Below are 22,613 nucleotides of genomic sequence, written 5' to 3'. Positions count from 1 at the left end.
ACAAGCACCAAATGGGCAAGACAGGTGGTCTAAGTGGCAGAGAATGTTGCCCAAAGCAAAGAACCTCCAGTGAGGGGTAGTTCTGTGGGCGAAAACACATTATCAGTGGGAGCCTACACCATAAACTGTTACTACGGTGGGCTCAGACTCTACAGGACTGGGCGGCTGAAGTTGGAAGAACGTTGCTTTGCCTGACGAGTCTCACTTGCTGCTGCAGCATGAGGGTGGTTGGGACAGAATTTGGTGTAAATGACATGAATCCTGGGATCCACCCTGCCTTGTGTCAGTGGTTCATGCTAGCGATGGTGGATTGCTGCTTTGTTAGCTCACATTCACCCCATTAGTACGAATTGAGCATCGTATAACTACCACATCCTGAGTATTGTTGCTGTGTGCCTCCCTTTATGACTACAGACTTCCAGTGGGAAAACGCGCCATGTCGCAGATCATAGCACATGAATGCACGCATGATCCACAAATATGACACTGAGCTCAGTGTAGTCCAATGGCCTCCTCAGTCCCCACTGGTCAGACCAGTTGAGCATCCTTTGGATATGGTACATTTGGGGATTCACAGCAGCAATGTGCAACAAGTGTCTGATGCTGTCGTTTCACCATGGACCAGACTCTCTAAGAAATTATTCAGCACCTTGTTGTATCTCTGGACAAGATGTAATAGGGTCTGAGATCGTCGGAGTTGGGATTCTGGCCATTCTCGGATGTTTTTATTAAAGGGATATTCATTTACAATGCATGGTTTTGCCTTGTAAGAGATTGCCCCTTTAAAAAATGTCTGAGATCGACCGTTATCCCGCACCTCCGGCAAAATTGGTTCCTATTACATCCCGCCCCTTGTCTCCAAACATTCAGGCCGTTTGGGGGCGAAGAGTGGTCCTGCCCAGGCCTGGGAAGGTGTACCTTATATAACGGCCACTGGGAGATATATATATATATATATATATATATATATATACGTATATAATATATCCTACTTAGCAGCATATTATAGATTATATGAATCCAAACATAACTGTGGCACTTCAGTTGGGATAAAATACAGTTATGAATTATTAGTTATTATTGCTAAGTATTTTCTAGCAATCAGCAGAATACTGACTGACATAAATGGGGCGTAGAGTGACATAGATGGGGCGAAGAGTGGCATAAATGGGGTGTAGAGTGACGTAGATGACCCATATGCTAAGAAACACAAAATATCCATGTGTACTGCAGCGATGTAGATGGAAACAAGTAATGACATTGTGAGGTAATTACTTACAGACTGACTGGTTAAACTGCAAATGTTAATTCCAAATGATGTTTTTCTGCTGTCCCTACAGACTTAAAGATGCCTCGAAAATGAGCAGAAGTCACAAGTTTGTTGTGTGGCTGGCAGATGCGTAAGTTGTGCTTTCATTCTACCTATTACATACCGGATCATCCCTGGACAGGTGGTTACAGTGACTATTCCACAATACATTGAAATTGCAAGGTCATTGGATTATGTCAGAGGTAGAGCAGCTGTAGGGAGCACTGGTCCACATATAAACTCTCCTGTACCCTAATGTACCAAATATCCAGGTGATAAAATGAAGCCATGCCCACTGCACTGAAGCTTGGCATTGCCTTCATGTCTCCTTATGTTTTTTCTTCCAATCTGACCATAATAAACACGAGGCCAACTGCAGATACGTGAGAATGTGAGTGTGTAACAGACCCAGGAGTCACATTCAGCCCGGGAGTCAAAGCAGAGTGCAATAGAACGTTCTACCTCACTGCAACCACTGCTCTCACTAATTTCTACATTCACCTCTCCTGAGACTGCTGTATCACACCTGAACCAGACTCGAGAAACAGCACTCGATGAAGTGGCTCCAGCTACCCATCACACTCCACATAGACATAGATGTCAACCGTGGCACTCTAAATACACAAGGCACCTACAAAAACTCTCACGTAAAGTAGAATGCCAGTGGCGTAAATCTCGTAGTTCAAGTGACTTTATCACATATAAGACTGTGTACCACTGTTATCTGTTAGGCGCCGGGGTCCGCTTGTCCGCGCGACCCGGCGCCTAGCAACTAGGGACGCCGTGCACGTACAGCCGCCGGCTCCCTAGCAACGCTAGACGCCGGGCGCGCTGAAGCCGCACGGACCCTAGCAACAGGGACGCCACTGGCGGACCGCGTTCCCCGTTGCTGGGTTTTAGGATTTAATGCGTTCACCTGTTCTCTGGCCGTGCAGCAAGGCAGCTGCACGGCATTTAGTCCAATCAGCCTCTAAACAGCTGATTGGAGGACTCCCTGTTAAGTACACTCCCAGGGCTTTTCACAGACGCCGGTAATAGCTTCCTGCATGCTGCCTTTGTTTGCTGAGAGTCTGTTTCCAGTCCTGCTGTATCCGGTCATTCCAGTCCTCAGAAGTCCTGTACTCGGGAGTTACCATCTCGTCCCTGGAGTCCTGACTGATCACCGTTTTATATCCAGTGGTGTTCGTGAGTTGCGGCTCTGCCGTGTGTTGCGGCTCAGCCGCTTTACCTTTTATATTTTGTGTTTGGAGCATTTGCGGAGGGTTCCGCTTCCACAAGTCCTCTCTGGTACTCGGCGGTGCCGGGTAGGAGAATTGGACAAGTGGATATTTTGGTTGTCCTTTTCCTTGGCGGTTTCTCCGCACATATTATAGTTTTGAGTTTGCTTAGCCCCTGGCCTGGTTGTTTAGTTAGAGGGCCTCTTGTTATCACCCTGTCTCGGGTTTCCCTTTGTCTCTCATTAAGACCGGGGGGCATCGAAGTTGGGCAGACATAATCCGCCCTTCAAACGCGGCTGCCAAGGGCTCAAGAAACCATAGTCTCGCAGGGGATTTCTGACAACACGGGTGAGACAACAGAGTTAGGGCGCCAGGGGCTATTTTCCTGTCCTGCTCCCTTCCCCAGCATTCCGTTCCAGTGCTCCGGTCCTTGCCATAAGATCTCCTCTGACCAGAGTGCTGGAATCATAACATTATTACCGGCCATACCAAAACTTAAAATTAAACGGGGTTTAATTTTTTCCCATTCAGTTTTTTGAGAGTTTATCGGCCTCATGAATCCAACAGGTTTAAGGCCAAATCCTGGTCAGCTCTTAGTCAGCCAGATTCAAGAACTTACTCAGATGGTTCAGGATCTTTCTCTTCGGGTGAAGTCGCAGGAAGATCTTTTGCGAGCTTCCCCAAGGGTAGTCCCTGAACCAAAGATGCATTTGCCTGACCGTTTTTCTGGTGATAGAAAAGAGTTTTTTAATTTTAAAGAATCCTGTAAACTTTATTTTCGTTTAAGACCGACTTCCTCGGGTACTGAATCTCAGCGGGTCGGGATTATTATTTCTTTGCTCCAGGGGGATCCTCAGACCTGGGCATTTGGTTTAAGAGCAGAGGATCCGGCATTGTTGTCAGTTGACGCTTTTTTTGAGTCTTTAGGGCTCTTGTATGATGACCCTGATAGAGAGGCGTCCGCTGAAAGTCAGTTGCGCGCTCTCAGACAGGGTAGAAATCCTGCGGAGGTTTATTGTACGGAGTTTCGCCGTTGGTCGAACGACTGTGGCTGGAATGACCCAGCCCTGCGCAGTCAGTTTCGCCTCGGCTTATCAGAGTCTCTAAAAGACAGTCTTCTTCAGTACCCCGCTCCTGAGACTCTCGATAAACTCATGGAGCTTTCTATTAAGATTGATCGTCGTCTCAGAGAACGGAGGGCTGAAAAAGGAGCACCTGTAATGTCAACTCCGTGTGTATATTCCATTCCTGAAGACATAGAGGAGCCCATGCAGATGGGTCTCTCCCGGCTGTCTCCTGAAGAAAGAGCCAGAAGGCAAAATTCTGGTCTTTGTCTGTACTGTGGGGGTAAGGGACATTTTGCTCGTAATTGTCCGAACAAGTCGGGAAACGCTTTGACCAGGTGAATTGTGAGGGGGTTCACCTAGGTCTGCAGCTTATCTCCTCGAATAACTCCCTTTTAGTCCCAGTTAAAGTTTCCTTTGGCAGCCTCAGTTCTTCGGTTTCGGCTTTTGTTGACAGTGGAGCTGCAGGAAACTTTATGGATTTAACTTGGGCTAAGGCCTTAGGCATTCCTCAGTTACCTTTGGGTAGGTGTGTAACCATGCATGGCTTAGATGGGAGTCCGCTGTCTAATGGGATTATTTCTCTCCGTACACCCCCTGTACTACTTACAGTAGGAGCTCTGCATTCCGAGAAAATCGAGTTCTTTCTTACACATTGCCCAGCAGTTCCAGTTGTTCTGGGTCACCCTTGGCTGGCCTTTCATAATCCCACCATTGATTGGCGGTCGGGGGAGATTTCACAATGGGGTACTTTTTGTGATAAGGAATGTATCACGTTTCCAGTCAGAGTAGCAGCTATCATTCCAGAACCCATTCCGGTGGAATACCAGGAGTTTGCTGATGTTTTCTCCAAAGGCAATGCGGACATTCTGCCTCCCCATCGGCCTTATGATTGTGCTATTGAGTTAATTCCTGGTGCCGCATTGCCAAAGGGAAGATTATATGCATTATCCGGGCCAGAAACTGCGGCTATGAATGATTATGTAAAGGAGAGCCTTGAGAAAGGATTTATTAGACCATCAAAATCTCCTTTAAGTGCAGGCTTCTTCTTTGTGGAGAAAAAGGATGGCTCGCTTAGACCTTGCATTGATTTTAGAGCCCTGAATAAGATCTCAGTTAAAAACACCTATCCTTTGCCGTTGATTTCTGTACTCTTTGATCAGTTACGTTCTGCTGTGATTTTTTCTAAAATTGACCTTAGAGGAGCGTACAACCTCATCCGAATTAAATCTGGAGATGAGTGGAAAACGGCCTTCAGTACTCAGTCGGGTCACTACGAGTACCTGGTGATGCCGTTCGGCTTGTCTAATGCTCCAGCAGTTTTTCAAGACCTCATTAACGATGTGCTCCGTGACTTCCTAGGGAAATTCGTGGTCGTTTACTTAGACGACATCCTGATTTATTCTGAATCAATGGAACAACATGTTACCCAGGTGCGTCTGGTTCTTCAAAAGTTACGTGAGAATCATTTATATGCCAAGCTGGAGAAGTGTGAGTTTCATGTCACGGAAGTATCTTTTTTAGGGTACATTATTTCCCCTCGGGGATTTTCCATGGAACCAAAGAAGCTCCAGGCCATCCTTAGTTGGGCGCAACCCACCAATTTAAAAGCAATTCAGCGCTTTTTAGGGTTTGCGAATTATTATAGGAGGTTTATTCATTCTTTTTCTGACCTGGTTGCTCCCATTGTAGCTCTGACAAAGAAAGGAGCGGATCCTACCAACTGGTCGCGTGAAGCTGAGTTGTCCTTCCGGGCCTTGAAACAAGCCTTTGTCTCGGCTCCAGTCCTCAGACATCCCAATCCGGAATTGCCCTTTGTTGTGGAGGTTGATGCCTCGGAGGTTGGAGTGGGGGCTATCCTTTCTCAAAAGGATCCGGAGTCTCTGGAGTTACATCCTTGTGCCTTTATGTCCAGGAAATTCTCCTCCGCTGAATCCAACTATGACGTTGGTAATCGGGAGTTACTGGCGGTAAAGTGGGCTTTCGAGGAGTGGAGGCATTGGCTGGAGGGAGCAAAACATACTATTTCAGTATTGACTGATCATAAAAACCTGCAATACATCGAATCGGCTAAACGGCTTAATGCCCGGCAGGCACGTTGGGCTTTATTTTCTACTCGTTTCAAATTTATAATCACTTTCAGGCCTGGTTCCAAGAATACTAAGGCTGATGCCCTGTCACGCAGCTTTCTTCCGGTTCACAATAACAGTCCTGTTACTCCCATACTTCCATCTTCGGTCATCTGGGCAGGCCTCACACAAGATTTATTTACCCAGTTAAAACGGCTTCAACACCAAGCTCCTGGAAATACTCCTGCTGGTCGTCTTTACGTCCCTGAGTTTTTGAGAGCTACTGTTTTAACGGAATTCCATGATAACAAAGTTTCCGGGCATCCGGGAATCTCTAAGACTTTGGAGTTAGTCTCTCGCTCAGTATGGTGGCCTGGTCTTTCTAAAGACGTTAGGGAGTTTGTTTATTCATGTCAGGTTTGTGCACAGCATAAGGTTCCCCGTTCCTTGCCTATCGGGCAACTTATGCCCTTAAATGTTCCTCTCAGGCCATGGTCCCATATTTCCATGGATTTTGTGGTTGACCTTCCCCTTTCAGCCGGATTCCGAGTCATATGGGTGGTAGTGGACCGTTTTAGCAAGATGGCTCATTTTATTGCTCTCCCCCGATTGCCTTCTGCCCAAGGGTTGGCAGTTTTGTTTCTCCGCCATGTTTTCAGACTTCATGGGTTGCCTACTGATATTGTTTCTGATCGGGGTCCACAATTCATCGCACAATTCTGGAAATGTTTTTGTGCCTCATTAAAGATGAAATTGTCGTTAAGATCCGGTTACCACCCACAATCCAACGGGCAAACCGAGCGAGTTAACCAATCATTGAAACAGTATTTGCGCTTGTATTCTGCCAAACTCCAGAATGATTGGTCCGAGTTTCTTCCGTTGGCGGAGTTTGCTTACAATAATTCTTGTCATTCCTCCACTAAAGAGTCTCCATTCTTTTCAGTTTTTGGTTTTCACCCCAGAGCTAATTCTTTTTTTCATCATTTCTCAGTCTCCTCGCTAACCTTAACCTCCCATCTCAGAGCCATTTGGAAAAAAGTGCACCTTGCTCTCAGAAAAGCGGCCTTTCGAGAGAAGAAATTTTCTGACAGGCTCCGACGTCCTTGCACTTTTAAGGTGGGAGATAGGGTATGGTTGTCGACTCGTAACATCAGGCTTCGACAATCCTCGGCTAGATTGGGACCCAAATTTATTGGGCCATTTCTTATTATTAAAAGAGTCAACCCAGTTGCCTTTCGGTTACGTTTACCAAGATCTCTCAGGATTGGAAATACGTTTCATTGTTCCCTGTTGAAACAATACGTTTCTTCCAGTAAATTTCCTCGGAGGATCTCTCAGGGTAGATCTCCGGTGGATGTACAGGGACAACAGGAGTTCTTGGTGGAGAAGGTTCTCGATTCCAAATTGTCCTGGGGCCGGCTTTATTTTCTGGTTCACTGGAAAGGCTATGGTCCGGAGGAAAGGTCTTGGGTCCTGGATAAGGATCTTCATGCCCCGAGGCTCAAGAGGGCATTTTTTCGGGAATTTCCTCGGAAACCTGGCTTTAGGGGTTCCTTGACCCCTCCTCAAGGGGGGGGTACTGTTAGGCGCCGGGGTCCGCTTGTCCGCGCGACCCGGCGCCTAGCAACTAGGGACGCCGTGCACGTACAGCCGCAGGCTCCCTAGCAACGCTAGACAACGGGCGCGCTGAAGCCGCACGGACCCTAGTAACGGGGACGCCACTGGCGGACCGCGTTCCCCGTTGCTGGGTTTTAGGATTTAATGCGTTCACCTGTTCTCTGGCCGTGCAGCAAGGCAGCTGCACGGCATTTAGTCCAATCAGCCTCTAAACAGCTGATTGGAGGACTCCCTGTTAAGTACACTCCCAGGGCTTTTCACAGACGCCGGTAATAGCTTCCTGCATGCTGCCTTTGTTTGCTGAGAGTCTGTTTCCAGTCCTGCTGTATCCGGTCATTCCAGTCCTCAGAAGTCCTGTACTCGGGAGTTACCATCTCGTCCCTGGAGTCCTGACTGATCACCGTTTTATATCCAGTGGTGTTCGTGAGTTGCGGCTCTGCCGTGTGTTGCGGCTCAGCCGCTTTACCTTTTATATTTTGTGTTTGGAGCATTTGCGGAGGGTTCCGCTTCCACAAGTCCTCTCTGGTACTCGGCGGTGCCGGGTAGGAGAATTGGACAAGTGGGTATTTTGGTTGTCCTTTTCCTTGGCGGTTTCTCCGCACATATTATAGTTTTGAGTTTGCTTAGCCCCTGGCCTGGTTGTTTAGTTAGAGGGCCTCTTGTTATCACCCTGTCTCGGGTTTCCCTTTGTCTCTCATTAAGACCGGGGGGCATCGAAGTTGGGCAGACATAATCCGCCTGTTATGAGCCACGGCTGTGGCTCATTCCTGTTTTGCAGTTTTGTTCTGTATTTCATGTTATACTTCTGTTTATGTTCCCCGTGGGTGTCATGGGGTGCTCGGAGCTCACCCTTAAGGAGGGGATACTGTTATGAACCACAGGTAGTGGTTCATTCCTATTTTATGTTTATTTAGTTGTCTTGCATGCCAGGATTTCCCATTGCTCTGTTTTGGATTACTCTTGTCTGCTGCCGCTGGTGAGTCTGTGCAATTGCAGCTTGTTCCCATGTGTTCAGCCTCATCTGGCTGCTGATTGCATCTTGTCAGCTTAGTCGTGCAGCAGGCCAGCTGCAAGAGATAATTAATTAGGCCTCTCTGATATATGCTGGCTCACTGCAGTTAGCAGATGCTGATGATATTCCTTGGTTTGCAGTCTGCTTTAAGTTTGAGCTGGTTCCTGTCAGCCCCTGTGTGGATTCCTGTGTCAGTCCCTGTGTGGATTCCTGTGTCAGTCCCTGTGTCTGATCCCGTGTCCTACCCTGAGTTCCAGTGGATTCTGCCTGTCCTCCAGTTCTGAAAGTCGGTGTCGGCAGCTTCCTGTTTGCCTATGTCAGTTGCAGAAAGTATCCAGTCCTGCTCAAGCCGGTTGTTCCTGTCCTCAGTGGTCCTGTACTCAGCGATTTGTCATCTTTTCCTGGAGTCTGACTGAGCACCTTTAACATCCTGTGGTGTTCGTGAGTCACGGCGCAGCCGTGTGTTGCGGCTTGTCCGCTTACTGTTTATTATTTAGTATATTTGTGTCCTGGAGCTTTTGCGGAGGATTCCGCTCTCCCTGATCCACTCTGGTATCCAGCGGTGCTGGATAGGAGTAACGGATCAGTGGATCTTTGGTTGTCCTTTTCCCTGGCGGCTAGTCCGCACATACCTTTTTGATTTAGTTAGTTAGCTTGTAACCCTTGGCCTGGTTGCTTAGTCAGAGGGCCCCTTGTTATCACCCTGTCTCGGATTTCCCTTTGTTTCCCATTAAGACCTGAGGGGGCATCGGGGTTGGGCAGACATAATCCGCCCTTCGAACGCGGCTGCCATGGGCTCAAGCAACCATAGTCTCGCAGGGGATTTCTGATAACACGGGCGAGACAACGGAGTTAGGGCGCCAGGGGTTACTAGGCTTTTCTGCTCCCACAATCAGCATATCTTCCCAGTACTCTGACCTCAGCCATACGATCTCCTCTGGTCTGGAGTACGGGAATCATAACATTATCATCAGCCATACCACAAAAAAGAAATAAAACTTTTTTTTTTTCTTTTTTGGCCCAGTCCAGTGTCTAGTCTAGAATCCAGTCCTGTCTAGAATTCAGTGTGCAGAATCCAATCCGGTGTCAAGAATCCAGTCCTGTCTAGAATTTGGTGTTTAGAATCCAGTCCGGTGTTTAGAATCCAGTCCGGTGTTTAGAATCCAATCCAGTCCGGTGTTTAGAATCCAATCCAGTCCGGTGTTTAGAATCCAATCCAGTCCAGTGTTTAGAATCCAGTCCGGTGTTTAGAATCCAGTCCGGTGTTTAAAAAAAAAAAAAAAAAAAAAAGGTCTTGTTTTGTTTAGCAAAATTTAGTCTTGCCTTGTCTTGCCTTGCCTTGTCTTGCCTTGCCTTGCCTTGCCTTGTCTTGCCTTGCCTTGTCTTGCCTTGCCTTGCCTTGTCTTGTCTTGCCTTGTCTTGTCTAGTTTTAAATCCTCCTATGTCTACTATGCAAGCCCTGCAGGCATCTCTCGCAGCCCTGAACTCTGTATTCAGTGCTTTGAGACCAGAGCGACTAGAAGTTTTGCAGCAATCCCTAAAGCAACTGCAAAACCTTCTGACTAAAATCTTGCTTATTTTGCCAGAAGTCGTTGAGAGTACATCTATCTCTAAAGAGACTCTTGTTCACAGTATGGTGACAAGAGAATCCTCTGGTTTAATTGAAGAGAAAAAGTTTAAAAGTTTTCTGCGGCCCAGGCTCTCAGAAGAGGAGCGTCTGCGTCGCAGAAACTTAAACTTATGCCTATATTGTGGGGGTTTAGGCCATTATCTGCAGACCTGTGAGTTGCGCAAGCCAAAGTGTGGTGACGAGTCTTGCCCTCTGGCCAAGTTGAGTCATGATACAAGACCTACTCCTGTCTCTACTGTGGCAGAGGTACTTGTCACACAACCCACACAAAAAAGCTCTCTGTCCTATAATTGGGGTCCTTGGGCAAGGGAGCCCCATTATAGATTCAGGAATCAAAAGAGAATGTCTCTCTCCTCTCTTGAGGTTCCTGTGGAAGCGGAGTTGCAAGTCCCTGGAGTGGTGCCCGTAGCCCAGGGTCCTGGAGTGGTGCCCGTAGCCCAGGGTCCTGGAGTGGTGCCCGTAGCCCAGGGTCCTGGAGTGGTGCCCGTAGCCCAGGGTCCTGGAGCGGTGCCCGTAGCCCAGGGTCCTGGAGCGGTGCCCGTAGCCCAGGGTCCTGGAGCGGTACCCGATGCCCAGAGTGCTGGAGCGGTACCCGATGCCCAGAGTGCTGGAGCGGTACCCGATGCCCAGAGTGCTGGAGCGGTACCCGATGCCCAGAGTGCTGGAGCGGTACCCGATGCCCAGAGTGCTGGAGCGGTACCCGATGCCCAGAGTGCTGGAGCGGTACCCGATGCCCAAGCTTATAGAGGGACATCAAATATTGTAGCTCAGGTTTCCATACCAGAAGGGGTCTCAGAAGCTGTTACCCCAGGTAGGGACTTGAGGAGCGCAACCTCAGAAAGGGTATCTAAAACCATAGTTCTTGAAGGGAACTCGAGAAGCAAAACCCCAGAAGGGATCTTTGAAGTAATATCCCCAAGTGGGGTCTCGAGAGACGCAGCCCCAAAGAAGGGTCTAGAAGTCGCTTCCCCAGGAAAGAACTTAAGAAGCATAGCATTAGTGGAGGATCTGAACGTTATTGCTTCAGCAAAAGTCCCGGAAGTCATAGTCCCGGGAGAACTTTCGATTATTATCGACTCAGAGAGGGAGGCCGATGGCCCGATCCCAGTCAGGGAGGCCAACGACCCGGTCCCAGTAAAAGAATCCGAGGTGCTGGCCCCAGCGGGGTTCCCGGAGGCCACTGCCCCAGCGGGGTTCCCGAAAGTCACTGCCCCGGGTGGGGTTCAGAAAGTCACTGCCCCGGGTGGGGTTCAGAAAGTCACTGCCCCGGGTGGGGTTCAGAAAGTCACTGCCCCGGGTGGGGTTCAGAAAGTCTCAGCCCCGGGTGGGGTTCAGAGAGTCTCAGCCCCGGGTGGGGTTCAGAGAGTCTCAGCCTCGAGTAAGGTCAATAGTGACCAGGTCCTAGCAAAGCACTCCAGTCAGTCAGATGAGAAGGAAACAGATCCTGACTCTGATATCTCAACATCCATAATCTTTGATGGGGACTTAGCCCAATTTCTGGCGCTTTACAAACACTATTACATTATTATGTTGTCTAGACCATTTCTGGGCATCACTCCAGAGAACCTTGTGCTCTATCTTATTTATTCTTTTAGAGGAGAGCCTTTTGAGTGGGCGACCAGCCTAATGAAAGCTGAAGATCCCATTCTTCAGGATCCCCCAGCATTCAGTGATGCAATTATTAAAAGATATGGTTCCAAAGAAATTGGTCCAGGTTCCTCTAAGTCACCCGTCTTGTCTGCTGAGAGTCCACAAAATACTGTAAACTCGGCACAGGAGTCTCAGCCCGTTGTTGTGACTGCAGGATGTGCTTTTCTGACTACTTCTTCTAATAATAGTACTTTACCAGAAAGTTCAGCTCCCAAGGGTAAGAGACCTGTCTCTGATTTGAACGCAGCCTTGCTGGGTGGTACCATCAGTTCAGACAATGTTTGGGGAATTACCTTGGTCAGACCTAAAGAGCTTTGTAAAAAGAAGAAGAAGAAAAAGAAATAATTTTTTGACTCTTGCCTTGATAAAAAAAAAAAAAAAAAGATTTTTTTTCCCCCTTGTCTTGTGTCCAGTGGCCACCATCAAGGGGAGGGGACTGTTACAAGCTGTGGTTGCAGCTTGTTTTTGTTTTCGTGTCTGTTAGACCAATGTGTCAGGTTTTTTTTTTGTATCCCTTGTTCTGGATAGTCTGAATTTTGGGGTCTTTTGACCCCTCCTCAAGGGGGGGGGTACTGTTATGAGCCACGGCTGTGGCTCATTCCTGTTTTGCAGTTTTGTTCTGTATTTCATGTTATACTTCTGTTTATGTTCCCCGTGGGTGTCATGGGGTGCTCGGAGCTCACCCTTAAGGAGGGGATACTGTTATGAACCACAGGTAGTGGTTCATTCCTATTTTATGTTTATTTAGTTGTCTTGCATGCCAGGATTTCCCATTGCTCTGTTTTGGATTACTCTTGTCTGCTGCCGCTGGTGAGTCTGTGCAATTGCAGCTTGTTCCCATGTGTTCAGCCTCATCTGGCTGCTGATTGCATCTTGTCAGCTTAGTCGTGCAGCAGGCCAGCTGCAAGAGATAATTAATTAGGCCTCTCTGATATATGCTGGCTCACTGCAGTTAGCAGATGCTGATGATATTCCTTGGTTTGCAGTCTGCTTTAAGTTTGAGCTGGTTCCTGTCAGCCCCTGTGTGGATTCCTGTGTCAGTCCCTGTGTGGATTCCTGTGTCAGTCCCTGTGTCTGATCCCGTGTCCTACCCTGAGTTCCAGTGGATTCTGCCTGTCCTCCAGTTCTGAAAGTCGGTGTCGGCAGCTTCCTGTTTGCCTATGTCAGTTGCAGAAAGTATCCAGTCCTGCTCAAGCCGGTTGTTCCTGTCCTCAGTGGTCCTGTACTCAGCGATTTGTCATCTTTTCCTGGAGTCTGACTGAGCACCTTTAACATCCTGTGGTGTTCGTGAGTCACGGCGCAGCCGTGTGTTGCGGCTTGTCCGCTTACTGTTTATTATTTAGTATATTTGTGTCCTGGAGCTTTTGCGGAGGATTCCGCTCTCCCTGATCCACTCTGGTATCCAGCGGTGCTGGATAGGAGTAACGGATCAGTGGATCTTTGGTTGTCCTTTTCCCTGGCGGCTAGTCCGCACATACCTTTTTGATTTAGTTAGTTAGCTTGTAACCCTTGGCCTGGTTGCTTAGTCAGAGGGCCCCTTGTTATCACCCTGTCTCGGATTTCCCTTTGTTTCCCATTAAGACCTGAGGGGGCATCGGGGTTGGGCAGACATAATCCGCCCTTCGAACGCGGCTGCCATGGGCTCAAGCAACCATAGTCTCGCAGGGGATTTCTGATAACACGGGCGAGACAACGGAGTTAGGGCGCCAGGGGTTACTAGGCTTTTCTGCTCCCACAATCAGCATATCTTCCCAGTACTCTGACCTCAGCCATACGATCTCCTCTGGTCTGGAGTACGGGAATCATAACACCGCCCTTCAAACGCGGCTGCCAAGGGCTCAAGAAACCATAGTCTCGCAGGGGATTTCTGACAACACGGGTGAGACAACAGAGTTAGGGCGCCAGGGGCTATTTTCCTGTCCTGCTCCCTTCCCCAGCATTCCGTTCCAGTGCTCCGGTCCTTGCCATAAGATCTCCTCTGACCAGAGTGCTGGAATCATAACATTATCGTAATGCTCTGGACCCTGCCAAACAAACATATTTCCAATCCCTCATCTCTGCTCAAGCCTCTAACCCCAAGCAACTTTTGAATACATTTAAATCACTTCTTATCCATCCCTCACCCAACCCACTAGCCACTATCAGTGCGCAAGGCCTTGCTTTCTATTTCAAGGATAAGATTGATAAGATCCGAAATGCAATAGTATGCTCTTCCACAGCCAGTGACCTGCTCAATTCCCTGCCTGAACCCTCTAACACCTTCTCTTCATTTGATCCTACAAATGAAGATGAAGAATCTGCACTCTTCTCATCTGCGTACTCTACTACCTCTCCCCTTGACTCTATACCCTCACAAATTAGTGAAGCTCTGTCTGCTGTGCTCATCCCAAACTTTACAGATTTTAGTTCTCTCTCTGTCTACTGGTATCTTTCCTTCTCTGTACAAGCATGCAGTGATTACTCCCATTCTGAAAAAACAAAACTCTGACCCTAACTCTCTCTCTCAGACTACCGTCCCATCTTTCAGCTCCCATGCCCCTCCAAGCTACTTGAGAGACTTGCCTACACTTGCCTCACACACTTTCTTAATTTACCGTTAATGGACCCACATCAGTCAGGATTTCATACCCAACACTCCACAGAGACAGCACTGACTAAAGTAGTGAATGATTTGGTCACTGCTAAATCTAAAGGCCATTACTCACTACTTAATCTCCTTGATTTCTCTGCTGCTTTTGACACTGTTGACCACTCTTCTCATACAACACTACAATCCCTTGGTCGTCAGGACACAGCACTTACTTGGTTCTCATATTACTTATCTAATCGCTCCTTCAGTGTTCATTTCTCTGAGTCCACCTCCTCTTCGCTACCTTTCTCACTTGGAGTACCGCAAGACTCCAGACGGATGATACTCAAATCTACCTATCCTCCCCAGATTTGTCACAATCTGTATTGGGCCGTGTCACTGAATGCCTTTCTGCCATTTCATCTTGGATGACATCTCGCCACCTCAAACTTAATATTTCCGAATTAATTATATTTCCACCGGCCAATAGTAGTTACCAACCTGATATCACTATCACTGTTGTTCATCCCTACCCCACAAGCTTGCTGCCTAGGTGTCATTCTTGATTCTTGAACTGTCCTTTGATCCCCCCCCCCCCACATTCAATCTGTCTCAAGATCATGTTACATACATCTAAGAAACATATCCAAAATACGACCATATCTTACACAAGACACAGCAAAAACAGAGTGAGTTAGATTTGGGTGGGTTATATTATTTCTGTGCAGGGTAAATACTGGCTGCTTTACTTTTTACACTGCAATTTATATTTCAGTTTGAACACACCCCACCCAAATCTAACTCTCTCTGCACATGTTATATCTGCCCCCCCTGCAGTGCACATGGGGGTCATTCCGACCCATTCGCATGCAGCAGTTTTTCACTGCTGTGCGAACGGGTGCGGAATGCACGGTGGGCGCAGGGAGCTTGCGCGACGTTGCTGGGTTACGTTGCGGCTTCCGACGGGAGCGGTTGCAGCAGCGACCGCTAAGAAGATTGACAGCAAGGAGGCGTGGAGGGGCGGATCCGGACCGTTGAAGAGCGTTTTCGGGGAGTGGTGAGTATAACGCAGGCGTGTCCAGGACAACGGAGGAGTGATGTCAAAGCCGGGCCCATCATCACTGGATCCATCGCACAGGGTAAGTATGTCCAGGGCTGCTTCTACTTCTGCTTGATTTTTTTTTCAGCTTAGCAGGGCTGCACAAGCGATCGCAGCCCTGCTAAGCTAAAATACACTCCCCCATAGGCGTGGACTATTGATCGCACCAGCAGCAGCTAAAAGTTGCTAGCTGCGATCAACTCGGAATGACCACCATGGTTTTGCCCAACTGCTAACAAATTTGCTGCTGTGAACAACTCTGAATTAGGCCCCAGGTACTAAGAATAACATCCAGTGCAATCTATATTACGTTAGTAATGGTACTGAGAAAATTTAGATACAGTGTATAGAGAATAAAACATAATGTAATCCATTGTACAGTGGTGTTATACATATGTTGCAGACAAATATGACGCATCTTCAATAAACTGATATGTTCAGGGTTTTGTCAGTGGGATTTAAAGGGACAATAATATTAAGGGCAACACTCTCTTGGTTTTGTAATTATTGTATCATTATTATAAATAAAACAATGGCACAAACAAACATACGGGGGCAAAATGTCTTATTATATATTTCAGACACCTTACACCCCCCCTCCAACCCTCACCCCCCCCCCCCCCCCCCACCCATTTATAGCATCAGTGCATATTATAATAACTATAGGCTCAGACATGTCACAAGAGCTGATATTAATGTTACTTTCTTTTGTTTCAGATTAATAATGAGGAAAGCTCTATTTGAGCATCTGAAAGCACGAGGAATCCAGGTACTGTATGATAAACCCAGAAACCATAAGATCAGATTGTCACAGAGGTGGTGACTGCTGCAATCTGTAACTAAAATATAACGATCATAGGAATTATATATAAGTCAATAGAACCCCAAGTAATATTATTCTCTTTACAAGTTCTGATTAAGCTTACACAATGGTCCTCAGTGCGCACAACATTGTAATACCACTTCTGTAGCGATATGGATGGATTACTTAGATAACATTATTAATGTACGGATGGTGTAATGGTTAGCATTACTGCCTCACCACACTTAGGGCCATGGTGGGAATCGAACCCATGACCCAACTGTGTGGAGTTTGTATATTCTCCCCGTACTTGTGTGGGTTTCCTCCCACAATCCAAAAATATACCGGTAGGTTAATTGGCTCCCAACAAAATTAACCCTAACGTGAATGTGTGTGTGTACATGTGATAGGGAATCTAGATTGTAAGCTCCACTGGGGCAGGGACTGATGTGAATGGCCAAATATTCTCTGTAAAGCGCTGCGGAATATGTGTGCGCGCTATATAAATAACTGGTAATAAATAAATCATTTGCCAGGAAGAAATACATTATTAGTGATCTGTCCCTCGTGTGCACTGCATACATCCATCATATACAGGTGCAAACTAACACAGATAAAAGGCATTAAATATTATAATATCAAACACATATATATGCTGAGTGACATCGACATATTTCAGCACGGGAAATAACAAATACTCCGGCACTGCGTGGTAGCCTTTGCGATCTTATGTGCATCTTTCCCAAGACATCGGCAGAACGCTGGCGCCACTGGCATCAGGTATAAGGTGGAAGTGTTGTTTGTTCACAGGCTACCACATTTATTAAAAACCACTGGGGGAAATATATCAAACCTTGGAGATGAAGTGGAGAGAGATAAAGTACCAGCCAATCAGCTTCTAAATTAAATTTTACAAGCTTTGTTTAAAAAATGACAAAAGCTAATTGGTTGGTGCTTTATCTCTCTCCAACCTTTGATACATCTCCCCCGTATGTATCTACAACAGGCTGGAAATAAGGCACAGTTTGATTATATAATACAATATGTGATCAAACTGTGCAGGAAGGTAACAGAAACATTGAATAGTGTCATATTTTCGTCAGCTTTATAAAAATGGAATTCGTCAGTAGTTGCCCATTAATTATATAAAACTGGTTCTTATAATGTTTTCCAGCTTAAAATATAGAATAGCTTTTTTTTCCTTATAGCAAAGGAGAGCATCAGTACATTTCTCTTTATTTCTAGGTATATATTTGGGTGTTGAACAATGAAGAAGAATACAAAAGAGCCTTTGACTTGGGCGCCACCGGCGTAATGACGGATTATCCCAATCGACTTAAAGAATTCCTGGAAAAGTACACTCATTGAAATAAGGGAAAGGTTTAATGAGACCACCACCTGCCTGAGATGCTACTGTACAATAACGTCATCATACCTCATGCACGGCCGTGTAGTAAATACTTACTTATACATATTTATTTAGGGTATCTTGTATAGTTTACATTTGTAAATAGTTTAAGCAGAATCAGGATGAAACCACTAAACTGTAAATTCATGAGACAACCGTCATCTTTCCTACGGACGCTCTGCGTGGAATGGCCGCAGCATTTCATTATCGGAAAGGAGACGTCATTTGCTTTGATTTTATTGTGTGTTTCTTAGTTTTGGCGCTCATCGCTGCAACATGTCACTTAGGCTTATGTCTGATTCATGCTTCATGGCAGGGGGAATGATACGTGCAAATACTGGAACAGCTGCTTGTTAATGTAAGACCTCATCATGTAAGGTGATAAATAGGTTGATGGTATCATGCATGGAATTGCGCACCCCTATGGTGGTGTGAGGTAAAAGGAGCTTTGTTGTTGGTCTGCGATGTGCTGCCATTATGGACTTTCCTAGAGTGCACTGAAATCAGTTGAATTGCGCCATAGCGTCAGCACTCATAGAAGCGAGACGCCGTGATTTCTTGAGGTATTGATTATTTTAGACCATTTGGGTGAGTCCCAAAGGTTCTCCACTTACAGGTACCTAACAAATAGCCAGCAGTGACTATACGCACCATTAATGGAAAATACTTCCATTGTATATTTCTATGAGGGCAAAAAGCTTCATAACCTATGAATAATATGTTTAGGGTTTTAGTTGTGATGGTTACTTACAGACATGACTGAAAGGTGCAATTTTAAACCATGGCAGCTAGCAGATCGTTTTTATCTGGCTAGAGCTGGCCTGGGTCATGTGCAGTCTCCAGGTAATGTGAAACTACAAGTCCCAGCATACCCAGCTATATGGCACAGCATGATGCATCTTGTAGTATCACAACACCTGGAGACAGGTTGCCCAGGCTTGGTGTAGAGCATTCACCACACACATTATTCCACAGTACATGCTTCATTCCATACAGGATGCATTTGATATGCCGGCTGTCGGTATCCCGACGCTCAGCATACCGACAACTATTCTCCCTCTTGGGGTGTCCATGACACCCCTGGAGGGAGAATACCGTGGCCGCAGCGTGACGATCCCAGCAAGACCGCAAGGGACTCTTTTGCGCTCACCCCGCTTCCGTCATGCTGGGCGCCGGGATCCTGACAGCTGGCATAACGTAGTAGACCCATTCCATACGGTATTATGCAGTATACAGAGTGCTTCATGGCAAATGCTGCAATTCTGACATACAGTTCAATGAATGTTGATTATAAATGACATAAAGATCTGATTTGAGGGTGGGGAAGATATTGTAATGTATGCCCAAACACCCTGTCAGTAATCTCAATGGAGATCACAGCAGTCAGCCTATGGGAGACACCTTTTGCAGAACCTGGCTAATAACTGTGAGCAATAGCTTGCTGCCAGCTGTACAACTAAAAGGGGACATCTGATTATGGGCCTAATTCAGACCTGATCGTAGCCGCAGCAAAAGGAGCGATGTTGTAGTGCAGTGCAGTTGCAAGTATTTGTGATGTGCGCAGCGGGCGCACACTGCAAACAGCTGACAAACTTTATTTACACATTACTCCTTATGAAAAAAGGCATTAGTTCTGACAACTAATAAAACCTAGAATAATAGGGTTGTGCCCATACTGGGGAATAGTTGAACATTTCTGCAGGGAAGATTCAGCAAGCTCAGTCAGATTATGTGGTGAGTGGCAATGTCCATCCACAGATTTGCTATCAGATTTATAGGCCGTACACACTGTCCGATAACACTGAAATATATGAACGATCTCGTTCATTAATGAACGAGATATCGTTCATATCTTTCAGTGTGTATGCACCAATGATGAACGATGTGCGGCATATTGCATGCATGCCAATATGGACAATCTCGTCCATGTTAGCATGCAAGGCTATGGGGTCGGGTGACGGGGGGAGTGAAGAAACTTCACTCCCCCTGCCGGCCGGTTGTCCGTCGGCCGTATCGCCCATAAGGCACCTCTGCGGCCAGGCAGCCTGTGTGTAAGACCCATAAGATCAGGTCTTGGATGTGGCCACTCAATGACATTCACCTTACTATGTGTAATTCTCAATGTAGTTTTCTTAGCTATGTTTAGGGTTGTTGTCGTGCTGAAAGGTGACCCACCTGCCCATCTTCAGCTGTCCAGCAGATGGATGCAGGTTTACCTCAAGTATACTTGCCAGTAACCCTCTAATCTTCAGTCCTGACCTATTGCCCAGTTCCTACTAAAGAGAAGCACCCCCACCGCATAAAGGCCCTCATTCCTAGTTGTTCGCTCGCTAGCTGCTTTTAGCAGCATTGCACACGCTAGACCGCCGCCCTCTGGGAGTGTATCTTATCTTAGCAGAATTGCGAACGAAAGATTAGCAGAATTGCGAATAAATAATTCTTAGGCGTTTCTGAGTAGCTCGAGACTTACTCCTACACTGCGATCAGCTCAGCCCTTTTCATTCCTGGTTTGACGTCACAAACACGCCCTGCGTTCGGCCAGCCACTCCCCCGTTTCTCCAGACACTCCTGCGTTTTATCCTGGCACGCCTGCGTTTTTCCACACACTCCCAGAAAACGGCCAGTTTCCGCCCAGAAACACCCACTTCCGGTCAATCACACTCCGATCACTTCAACGATGAAAATTCTTCGTTTGGACGTGAGTAAATCTACTAAGTTTTGTGCTAAATTACTTAGCGCATGCGCACTGCGTACCATGCGCATGCGCATTTTTGCCTTAATCGCTCCGTTGCGAAAATCGGCAGCGAGCGAACAACTCGGAATGACACCCAATGTTGCTACCACCCTGCTTCACAGTAGATATGGTGTGTTGTGGATGGTGTGCTGTGTTTGGTTTTCTCCAAACATAGTACTTGGAGCTCAGTCCAAAAAGTTCTGTCTTGGCCCTTATCTGACCATCCAGCCTTTACAGTTTTTTGCTGCATGACATCAGAATCTACCAAGTATTTTTTTTGCAATGGACAAAGGAGTGTGTCATTGTTCCAGACGAGGCTTCTTTCTTACCACCTCTCCATACCATCCAGCTTTGTGTGATTTTTGTTGTCACATGCACAGAGCAATCAGCCTCAGCCATAAAGATTTGAAAGTCCTTCTAAATTGTGATTGCCCCTTTGGTAGCTTTCCTGATCAATATCCTCTTGACTCTGGCATATAGTTTGGAGGAAACACAGCTCATATTTTGCAGGTCCCCTCACAGCATCACAAGTGAAATAATTAGCTCCACCTGCGGATCTCTTAAAATGCGTTAGTGAGTTACGCATACACTTGTGCACCTGCTAGGTGACCTGGACACTGTTTGGGGTCCTGATGGCCGATAACCACTGGAACACACTGAACTCATGGTCATGTTCATAGAACAAGCTGAATATGTTCTTTGTGACATGGCGCATTAGAAGATGGGCAGACAGTGGTCATGAAGCGATACAGATGATCAGGAACAATACGCAGGTAGGCTTTAGTGTCTAATTGATGGGCAAATTGTATTGCGGGTCCCAAAGTGTGGGCCCCTTACATATATGGACCTCTATTTTAGTAGATAGATTTGTTCCACATTTGTCAGATCGGTGTCAATAGATTCCACTGACAATTCTTTATATACTCTAAACCAGGCATGTCCAAACTGCGGCCCTCCAGCTGTTGTGAAACTACACATCCCGGCATGCCCTGACACAGCTTTAGCATTCTCTGACAGCAAAACTGTGTCAGGGCATGCTGGGAAATGTAGTTTCACAACAGCTGGAGGACCGCAGTTTGGACATGCCTGCTCTAAACAGTCACTAAGCTCAGCCTGAAATGTTTCTTCCCAGGGACTTCATCAGATACTGGTGAACATTACTAGCATATCTTTTACATGAACACAACTTTTAAGGTTCAGTGGTCATTTACTGGCACTTTCTGTAAGCCGGTCTGAAGCCCCATCTCAGTTATTGCTTAATCCTTCAAGCACCCATTTATTTCCGCCATTGCACATGGCTAAATTGCACATTTGTTTCAGTTTTTATAATTGGTCTTTGCATGAGAACAGTAATATAACTTCTACGTTGGGTACAGCTTAGTGCACATAAGCTTTCATGGCCATTTTGTGAGATCTGAATAAAGTTATTTAGCTTCAGCTAAGAGGGAAAACAGCGACATGATTAAGCAACACCGCATATTTATTTTATTATGTAATCCTGGTACAGTTCTTTTCTCCTGCTCTACAAATGTAAGCAGACACTCACGTGCAGACCGCCATCTGGTGTATGTGTTCCTCAGACATGGGTCCAGATTCACTTAGCAGGGCTAACTGACATGTTACTGGACATTGGCCAGAACTGCATGGTACATTCTTTAGCATGTTGTAATTCGCGTCCATTCTCTGTGATCATTTATAGTGGATCTGTGCCTGCGGTTAGTACATGGTACAGATCTCTGCTGATATGAATAAGCCATGACAAATAAATAAAAATGCGGCAGCAACGAGAACTCTGTGAAATCGCCTGGCCTGCACAACTGTCTTCAGCCTGTACTTACTGTTGCATATGTAATACAAATCATAGAAATCCTATAATAAAACCTTTTCTATATAAATAAAACTTATGTTGTTTTATTGACAAACGTTTGTGATCCCTCATTATAACACCGTATGTAGAATGCCTGTCTTATTACAAAAGTACATTATGGGGTATATTCAATTGAAGTCCAAAGCTGCCGTCTGTTGAAAAGACGGCAGTTTTCGACTTTTTAAGGTCGAATCACGATTCGACCTATTCAATATAACCCAAAATTTTTCGACAAGCCGATGAATTCGACTTGTCAAAAAGCACGTGGATCAGCGGAATAGCTGCCGATCCAAGTGCTTGTGCTTTTTCGACCATCTCAGTCCGATATAAAAAAATGTCGGACTGAGATGTGGGACCCAGAGGAGGAGAGGGGGAGAGCCGCAGGAAGACGGGGGACAGCCGCGGGCATATAGGGGAGATCAGCGCTACAGCACAGCGCTGCAGCAGGATGTTACACAGCCGCGCCGTTAACGGCAGCTTCCACCTGGCTCCAGCAAGTGAGGTCACGCTTGCTGGAGCCGGATGCACAGTGCCGTGAGGTTGGGCGGTTGTGTGACATCCTCCTG

The 22,613-nt window shown here is 46.6% G+C and overlaps 1 protein-coding gene across 2 annotated transcripts in view; it reads left to right on the top strand.

Moving 5' to 3' along the window:
- GDPD1 (glycerophosphodiester phosphodiesterase domain containing 1) overlaps positions 1–22,102 on the top strand; it is a 155,076-nt gene extending 132,974 nt beyond the window's left edge. For both annotated transcript variants that reach the window (XM_063956218.1, XM_063956219.1), the window contains 3 exons: positions 1,341–1,400; positions 15,954–16,005; positions 17,284–22,102. In XM_063956218.1, the coding sequence (XP_063812288.1) occupies positions 1,341–1,400; positions 15,954–16,005; positions 17,284–17,406 (235 nt within the window). In that variant the 3' untranslated portion in view covers positions 17,407–22,102. The remainder of the gene's footprint in view (positions 1–1,340; positions 1,401–15,953; positions 16,006–17,283) is intronic.
- The last annotated feature ends 511 nt before the right edge of the window (positions 22,103–22,613 follow it).

This window comes from Pseudophryne corroboree, chromosome 2, assembly GCF_028390025.1.
Source record: "Pseudophryne corroboree isolate aPseCor3 chromosome 2, aPseCor3.hap2, whole genome shotgun sequence".
Classification (NCBI taxonomy): Eukaryota; Metazoa; Chordata; class Amphibia; order Anura; family Myobatrachidae; genus Pseudophryne; species Pseudophryne corroboree.
The sequence above is the reverse complement of the archived record's forward strand: the minus strand, read 5'-3'. Positions and strand labels throughout refer to the sequence as shown.